Source organism: Taudactylus pleione, unplaced genomic scaffold (genome assembly GCF_031769625.1).
Source record: "Taudactylus pleione unplaced genomic scaffold, aTauple2 ptg000389l, whole genome shotgun sequence".
NCBI lineage: Eukaryota > Metazoa > Chordata > Amphibia > Anura > Myobatrachidae > Taudactylus > Taudactylus pleione.
In genome coordinates, this window is record NW_028284790.1 from 316,117 (window position 1) to 325,698 (window position 9,582).

The 9,582-nt window shown below is 42.6% G+C and overlaps 1 protein-coding gene across 1 annotated transcript in view; it reads right to left on the reverse strand.

The window, feature by feature from the left end:
* Positions 1 to 9,106, reverse strand: part of USP38 (ubiquitin specific peptidase 38) — a 29,676-nt gene extending 20,570 nt beyond the window's left edge. Inside the window, exons 1-4 of the mRNA XM_088445786.1 lie at positions 8,713 to 9,106; positions 4,628 to 5,336; positions 3,038 to 3,173; positions 1,597 to 1,726 (exon numbers count right to left, since the gene is read on the reverse strand). Of these exons, the coding sequence (XP_088301912.1) occupies positions 1,597 to 1,726; positions 3,038 to 3,173; positions 4,628 to 5,309 (948 nt within the window). The 5' untranslated portion in view covers positions 5,310 to 5,336; positions 8,713 to 9,106. The remainder of the gene's footprint in view (positions 1 to 1,596; positions 1,727 to 3,037; positions 3,174 to 4,627; positions 5,337 to 8,712) is intronic.
* Between the last annotated feature and the right edge of the window lie 476 nt (positions 9,107 to 9,582).

A 9,582-nucleotide genomic window follows, 5' to 3' on the forward strand; every position in this document is an offset into this window, starting at 1 on the left:
ACATAGAAATCTGGATTGCTGATTGAATCCTGATTGGTACCAAATAACTTTTGCAATGTCTTTGGTAGTTACAAATGACATACGATTTCTAGAAAAGACACGTTTCCCGGGTCACTGCCCGCTTCATAATATTGGATATGAGCTCTATATATGTAAGTGTTAGGCTGCATACACACCAGGACGATATTGGCACGATTTGGCGTATCGGCACGATAAATCGTGTATATCACCTAGTATGAACAATTGTGCGCTCCCACTGGTCGCATGTGTTATCGTGTGATTAGCTGTGCTACACAGTCAATCACACAATATCGCATGCGGCGCCATACATATTAATGAAGGACGAAACAAGTAATCGTTCCGTCGTTCATTAAATTGTGCAGTGTGTACCGGCAATCATGCGACATCCAGAGTGAAGGCAAATCACCCTGAACATCGCCACGATTGCTGGTCGTTTAGGTGTGTACCCAGCCTTAGACAGGGGTCAGTAGCTGGATAAGCTCAAAAGGTCTTATTCTAACAGGAACAGTAAGGAGTACCCCTAATGTTCATTCTAGCACCCTGCCCCTGTCACAACCAATGCAGTTTCTCTTTCCTGTCTGGGGTGTCACACACTGCTCTGGTGCTTCTAGTACACTATGGTCTTTATCACAGCAGTTTGTTGCATTAGCTGTGTGCTAGAATCACCAGAGCAGAGAGCGACACCCCAGGCAGGAAAGAGGAACTGCACGGTGTGTGACAGGTGCAGGGTGCTAGAATGAACACTACATCATCTGTCCAACAAGGACCACCTGGTTAAAAACCTATCTATATAACTACCATTCTGGTTCATTTGCACCGTAGGAGAACCCCCGTCACTGATAAAATAAGCCTACAAGGGTACCACATAGTTGAAGCAGACTTCCAGAGACCAAGCTAGACATATATATATATATATATGACACAAAAACAGGTTTTTATTTTTTAGTAAACAAAATGCAAATATAAATACCCGTACAAGTATTATTCTATATAACATTGGATTGCTAAAACTTGTACTAAAGTATGGAGCCTCAATGATCGCCAGATTTCCACAATTTACCATGCACTAATAGAATGCAGGCCAGGCAGCAGTACATTACAGGTCTCTGACATGTGAGCTATTTAAGACCCATGGGTCAGCTTGCTTTTTTTTTGGAGACACAAGAAGAAGGCAGGAAATTCAAATTAGCTTCAAAAGTCCCATCATAACATCACAGGCTAAAATGATGGAAACACGCTGAAAGTATGCGAGATAGAGGAGACAAACTGGCAGCATGTGAAATATAGCTGGCTTGTTTTAGCTAGCTGCCTTATAGAGTACCAAGAAAAACCAAGTGAGATTTACGTATAATAATGTCCAGAAATGTATAGATTGCACAAGGTTCCGGCTGGACTTTACACATATATTTGAAAATGCTGGTAAATGTACATGTCTGAAAGATAACAGCTCTCAAAAACAGGTTGCAACGGTGTCCTAATAAACAAGATGTATACCTGTTTTACATTTAAAAAAAAAGTTTAAACACTGAATTTAAGGCTGAAATCATACAATAAAAAATAAAATTATTTACATACCAATTCAATTTTGAGCAATGTGACATCGATGAGAATAGTAAATTTCTGGACTGCAGCCAGTCCCTTCAGCAGGGCAATCACCCATGTCTCCACATGCTGTGCTAAAGGCCAGGAAAGCCAGTCAATCATCCTGAAAGAGGGGACAGTATGTTCTAAACATTGACTTTCTCAAGCCTCAAGAAATTCAATAACTCTAATAAGAGGTTTTGTCAAATGAGAAACTAATGAGCCAAGCTGGTTAGCTAAACATGGCTCTGACACTCAGAGATGGATATGCCGACTCACTATACTTTACTGCCTATTAGTTTTCATGTAGATAAACAACTTTCAACTCTGTGTGGTCACTGAAGGAGTAACATTCACTAGAAACAATGCAACATCAAATTAATAGAAATAAAATTAATACAAAACATTTATGCTTTCCATATGATAAAAACAACACTAATACTAACAGACAGGTCACGTTGTGTGTGTGTGTCTGCGTGTGTGAAGGGGGGGGGGGGGGGGGGGGTAAGTGGGGACCATATTTGTAAAACACTGATCCAAATGATATCCCGGAAATGCTTTATATTTAACTAAATTTGTCCACATTTTGTTTATCTTTTACAGAAAGCAGACACTATTTAGGAGAGTAGTGCGAGAAGCCAGAGCTTATGCTCAGCTTGCCATCTTCAATGTAACAAATGTCATTTGCAGACAGGGAGCACACTCCAGTGACCATAAGTGAAAATGTCATGCATTGTGAGCTGAGCTTTTTACACTAAATTAGCATGATTTTAGACTGTGACAGGGGAGGGAGGATATTATTACATAACTATAGGTACAGTATATGTTTTATTTAACAATGTATAAATAGTCATGATAACAATGAACAATAAATTCTACCTTTCTGCTACAACAGTGAATACAATAAGCATTTTCACAGCCCATTGTGCTATTAAATTGCCTTCCTGTATATTACAGTTAACTTAAATGTGAACAAGAAGTAAAAATACATTGAAAAAAGTTCTCTTCTTTTGAATACGGAGATAGTTTTGTGGTACGTTAGACTAGCACTAAATATGTAGAAAGCATTTATATAACGTTAAATAGACAAGTGTTCATGGTTTTGTTGATGACACTATAGATTACTACTTACACTGCAGGTCTTTGACCCGACAGAACAATTACTTTACATAATTCATAACTACACATCACACACATTTTAAAATTTTCTATCCCCAGTGTTTAGTATCTCCATTGCACGGAAAGATTCAGCGAATTTTACTCCTTATCAATTTAATTTTTTCATTTTCTTTAAAGTATATTCAGAGGGTTATATATACTGAATTTAAGGCAAAGCTAGAATGTGAATACATAGTTTATAAATGTAAGATGATATAATATGACTTAGTACAGATTGCTATAGACAAAAACATGTATATTTAAAGTTAGGCTGTACCTGCAGAGAGCCCGGGTCATGCTTGCATCTTTCACATTGGGATCAGTGGTCAAACTTCTGATGAGAACATTAATCATCTGTAGGGGAATGTGCTGCACAAGGCTCGCCAGGGCAACTGATGGTTCAAATGAAGCATCTGAAATACAACTAAAAGTTACTTGCCTAGTTTTAACAGTTCAAACAAGAAGTAATATGGGTCGAAATTATTCTTAGACTGGAGTTATATTATCATGTCAAAGAGCTGCAGAAAAAAAATTCTTAAGGACATATCCAATTATTTGCAGGATTAAACCTGTGGCTAATGGTTGGCTTGGACCTATTCAATCAAGTCCCGGATCTCTTTCTGTTAAGTCCCAGAGGGTGATCTTCTCACCACAGCCCCTGGAGTTGCGAGAAAAAGTCGGTGTTAAAATGTACCCTCTTGGATTTAACTCGCGGGGAAACTCAGATTCCAGCCTTTTACGCAGAATCCATAGGTTACCATGTGTTAACCGAGGGTTTACTGCACATGGAAAAAGAAGAATAATTGAATCGCTCTGGGCATTAAACCCAGAGCTTAACCACGCGTAAATGGATATGCCCCTTAAACAATATTCCTCGTTTATCATGCGTCTCTACAAAAGTTTTATAAAATGGTGGTTGCTCAAATCAACTTAATGGCCCCTCACAGGTTTATGAAGAGGGAGGGGATAATCTAGACAAGAAAAAGGAAAAAATTTCCACCAGCACTCTGCAAAGGACCAACAATGAGACTACAATACTACATGATAATAGAAATACAGAGATCTCAGTTTGCATATATATTTGTAAAGAAATGTTTAAGCTACCAGGTTGCATCAAAGCTTCTCTGTTCTGGTAGTACCTAACGCTATGTGATATTAGCACCCACTTTGGGTCATATAATTGCATTCTGATAGGCTACATGATAATAACATACACTAATATATTGTGCTGGGGAAACATTTCTCCTTTTTCTTGTTTAGATTAACCCCTCCCTTTTCATGCAACCATTACTGATCTGAGAGACATGGATGGGACCGTCATATGGAGGGTGTGTTGGTTCCTGTAGTGCCATGTGGAAGATTTTGGGGTTCCTCCAGGTGAGTTGGCTCTCAATTTAGATATATTAATGTTATCAAGCAGCCTAACAGTAAGCAATTATATGAACCAAAGTGGGTGCTTTTAGCGTTAGGGACTACCAGAACAGAGAAGCTTTGACGCGGCCTGGTAGCTTAAACATATCAAATTTCATTGATGATTCTATGCAATGTGTTGGGTTTACTCTATATAAACCAGATTTAAACCACCTTCCTTCCCTTCTCTTGGGCATATGACTAACATTTGTGTAGGAGATCACCTGTCTAATTGTCATTTTTAAACTTGCCAAAATAATTCAAATACAAGTGACATGTCTCATCAGCACTGATGAAAGCAGGCGGTGCACATTGCCTGAACTGCAAATGTACATGGCTGGGGGTATACAAGAACAGTAGTTTAAGAATTTAAAAACTGATAGACATAAATACTTAAAAATATGGTCACATGATAAAAAAAAAAAAAAAATTATTATTTTTGCCATCACACACTTACCTGTGGAAGAAATAATTGCAAACACCTCTTGCAGTGATGGAAGTAAAGTGCATGGCTCAGCCTTCCAGATATTTTGTAGCAAGCTACTAACTTTGGTAACTTGAGAAACATATTCCCGTAGCTCCTTTTCCAGTGTAGAAATACATTGGAAATGTCCAATTGTCCTAACAAGCTGCTGGCAAAATGCCATAGACATTTTACCTTTGGGCACGCATTGTACAAAGTCACTTAGTAGCTCACTCAACCTAGCACATAAGAAAGGCTCTGGTCTTTCACATACTAGTCTCAAAACTTCCACTTGCAGGACAGCAAAAATGTCCAGGACAGATGGACAACTCATTATCAACTTGAGTCCACTGTGAATATAGTCAATAATTGCAACATCTTTCCGATCTACAGATCTGTAACCTTCCTGTAAGAGGGTCAAAACAAAGTTCCTGTTGAAAAAGTTTTCAAACTCGGTGCGATGATATCTTGCATATGCTTCCAAAACTTGATGGCCAACTTGCTTCTGAAAGTAGTCCTCGCCTTCCAAAATGAACCGCGTGGTCAGGCTAAACATAGCTTTGCACTGCTCTTCATTGATGGAGTTCTCTGCAGATTCAACAACCTTTTTGACAATAACTTTTTTCAAATTTAACGGATGAGAAGAGGTTACTAAGCCTTCCAATATCTTGTCCATTTTGACTTAAGAAAGTAAGCCTTGCATCTATAAAAAATAAGAACATTTAGGCAACATCCAACAAAAGCACAACAGAACTGCACTGATACCGAAAAGGTAACTGAAATAAATATGGTTGCAAAGGAAAGCGATATGAACGCTTTTGCAAATGCGCTAAATATTACTGGTGTAAACAAATATAAGTAATCATGAGATTTAGTCATACCATATTGCCAGAAATGTAGATATGAGGGGTGTGCAATAAGTTTCTGAATGTGCAGTGCATAGGTAGAGTAGAAACAATCTGACTGGTTATGAACTGTAATCTCTGTCTAAGGTTCTTGTGAAATTTCAGGGCACAGAACTGTATATAAGCAGCACTGCACACCGAAGAAGTCAGCTTGCTCACTTCCTTCAAGAAACTTGTTATGGAGCTCAGTGGTTTGTGACAGGAGAGTTTAGAATGATTGAGAGCAGTTTTTGTGGAGGAAACACTGTCCTGAACCACTGTGTTTGAGTGGTTTGCGTGGGAGATGGGCCCTGGAAGACAAGGAGTGCTGCAGCCGACCAGCGTCCATCACAGAAGACAATGTTGCTGCAGTGTGGTCCATAGTTGAGGTGGACACCAGGGTGACCGTGGTCAGTTAGAGAAGGAGATAAGCATCTCATCGGGATCCATCCACTTAATACTCCACAAAAAGCTTTTACCAGAGCAAGGTTTCTGCACGCTGGCTGCCCCATTAGCTAACTCAAGAGCGGAAGGAGGTCAGGGTGACTTGGAGCCGCAACATGCTGGCCAGGTTTGATGGCGGTCACGCAAACTCTGTCTGGGAGATCACCAGTGGCGATGAACCCTGGATAGACCCAGAGACCAAACAACAGTTGGCCTAGTGGACCCCAGTTAAAGGTGCGCCACCACAGAAGTTCCGACATGAGCGCAGTGGGGCCTAGCAGATGGGGGCTGTTTCTGTGGCCAAAGCAGCAGCGCATTGTCACTGGTATGGCAACCAATGCCTGCCGCAAGTGCTGGGAGCCGTTTTCAGGTGCTGTCCAAGAACTCGCGCTCGTGGTTCCTTTCTCAATCACGACAGCGCACCTGCCTACAAGTCCAGTAAAGTAGTGGATTTTCTGGCCCATGTACACATCCAGGAGCTTGGTCATCTGCCATACAGTCCAGACCTGCAACTTCTTTGTGTTCCCACAAATCAAGCTCAAGATGCGTGGGATTTGTTTTGAGTCTCAGGAAGCTGCAGTGGAGACCTTCATCCAGTATGCCTGCTTCAGGATTGGTCCAGCTGCTTCACCAAGTGTTTTGAGCGCATGCAAATTTGCATAGACTCCTCTGGTGAATACTTTGAAAAAAATTTAATGTTCACTTTGTTTCTAAATATAATATTTAGAGCATCCGGAAACTTATTGCACACCCTTCGTATTCTTATTATCATAATGCAATCTAAGGCTAAGCTATCTATTGTTTTAAAATCAATCACTGCACTAAACAAATGTGCTTATGAAAAGCTCTGACAGTTTAAATAGAACAATTAATAATCACAAATTGAGGAAAGATATGACACTGCTCTCATACAATAAACAAATGTTCAGGTATTTATAACAAAGTCCTTTTCAGCACATTCACAAGAGTCTTCAGTTATCGAAACCTAAGGGCCCCTACACATTACACAATATCTTTAAAAATTTACCGATTCCAACACATCGAAACGACAAAGCGTTAAAATAGGTGTCGTGTGTATGCACTACATTGTGTAGTGCCCGCTCCCGTGGGGTCGTCAGCCTCATTGCCTGATCTTATGTGCAGCATGCAAAACCAGGCGATACGGCTGGCGATCCCATGCAGTATTATGCAGGGGGGCCGGCATGTCGGGCACCAGATCACCCGGTATGTGGGGCCCGTCGGAGCTGGGATCGTCGACGAATTCGCTGGGTACACACATCTTTTAGTGTGTACCCAGCTTAAGTTATACTCTCCAGAGACAGGTGAGAGTACGGCATTCAATCTCCAGGCACACCAATTCCTGCTCTGTATTCATGAATCTTTCTTCTCTGAGGAAGGAAAATAATATAATTTAAAAATTTAAAGGACATCTCTCAAGGCCTGTCAGATCTGGGAATATCTGGACGGAAAGTCACCATAGGAAAAAGAAAAAAGAGGATTTAAAGATAACATTCAATTCTCTACTCTCATCTGTTTCTGGAGAGTATAATTCGCATTTGTTGTTGAAACCAGCACCATTTCTTTCCACACAATTGTGACTCTTAGTTATTGTAAAATGGTAGTGGTGCCAGCTCCATAGGTGTGCTCATTTATTACATGGTTATAACAAATAATTACACTAGACATCAGAAAAAGAAATTCATAGACACAATGGTTATGCTGTATGTAATACAAGTTGTGCTTTTAGGGGGTGATTCAGTTCAACGCGAATTGAATAGCGCCGGGAGGGAGCTCCTGGAGCTATTCAATTCAGTGCGCTGTGTGGTCAGAGAATGCCAGTTCTTGCGCCTTAACAAGGGTGTTAAGGCATGGTAACTGGCATTTTCTGGCCAAAGTTCCGGGTGCGTGGCTGTCAGCGCCACGCTAAGCTGAAAAACAGCTGCACGTACGGCACTTTGGTCGGATTTCTCCTCGCAACCCCAGGGGGGTGCGAGAAGAAATCCTTAGCCCGCCCAAACAGTGCAGTGTATTGAATAGCTTCAGGAGCTCCCTCCAGCGGCTATTCAACATCACGTTGAATTGAGAAAACTACACTTGTGAAAAAAAACAAACCTCTGGCAAACAAGATTTGGGCCACTAAATGAAGTGGGATGCTGCACCTAGTTACAGATCCAATAATTCTGGATAGCCTGTCTGGAGAATTACGTGCAATGGGACAGAGTGAAGGGGCAAGCCATGGCAAAATAGGGGCAAGTGAAGGGAGGGTGTGGATTCTGTGCAGAGGAGAGGAACCTGTACCGGGCGATTGGGTCCATTACACAAGTGTACAATATACCATAATTACATATCACACCTCCAGGAGTCCAAACGGTGTAATCATCTAGCTTACATTCATGTATTACACCAGCACCTTCTATACCAAACTCACTAATATTGATTTATATTAAACATTATTTGACATACTGTAACAATAATAATACTCAGCATACAGCAATTGAATCGAGCCACCGGCGGCAGCTGGCTGAGCAGCGCATTTCCAGGAAGTGGGGACTAATTAGATGTTTGGACCGATTTATAGGTGACAAGCTGCGCCCGGGCAGCTGAGGACATTCATCCCCATGACTGAGTACACCAAGGCTCCAGCCTCAGGGAGGGAGGGGGTGTAATGAGGCGCCCTCCGGCTGAGTAATGCCGCCTCTGTTCAGCTACAGCTCAGTTTTGTTATCACCGTCCATAGCCCCGAACACTGACCTGTCGATGACACGGCGCTGCTGAGTCCTCCGCACACAATGCCGGATGGCACAGCACCGTATACACCACGGTGCTCGTGTATCTACTGCTTGTAGTATCCGCTACCCCCCGTTCTCAGGCACAGCGCCGCCATGTTGTTCCCTACCAGCCGGGTCTGGCGGGCGGAGCGTTCTCTGTCGCTGAGTGATTGGTGCGTGGTCCGTGACGTCACCGGCGACCTCCCCCCAGCTCCCTGTTGCCATAAACATCCTGGTAGGGTTGATGCTAGATCCTTTCTCGGTAGTGTCTACATTCCCTTCGCGGAGAGCACCCTGACGTCATCAACTACTGTCCGACGTCATTCGCTACCATCCACACGGAAGGGGCTCAATCTCATTCCGGGAATTATAATCTTGTGGACATCTCGCCCTCAGTTGGCCGGTTAGCCGCGCGGGTCACGTGTTCGAAGTACGCGAAAACCTGGGCGGCCATTTTAACTGTGGTCAGGAGTCAACACCATAACCCCCCCCATCCCTCCCCCCCGTCCAACCACAAACACCGGACGCGCTCATGTGACATGTCCGGTCCGGTGTTTCCACCGGTGCTGCGAGAATTGGAAAATGTCAGTCAGACGGGCGGTTGCCCTCCTGTCAGGGGTGTTACACATATCCGTTTATGTATGTAGTCTGCAGGGAGTGCTGGAGAGAGCTGCCGGCTGTCACTGGGTGTCAGAGTTATGTTACAGCTGTAAACAAAGAGGCGAGCGGTGTCCTCCCCCCGTAGGGTGACGCAATCACCTCTGACGTCATAGTTTTTGTCTGATTCATCACTCCAGGAGTGACAGCGTTCCCGGATTCTCCGCTCATTACGGCCCTTCTGTGCATCCACTGA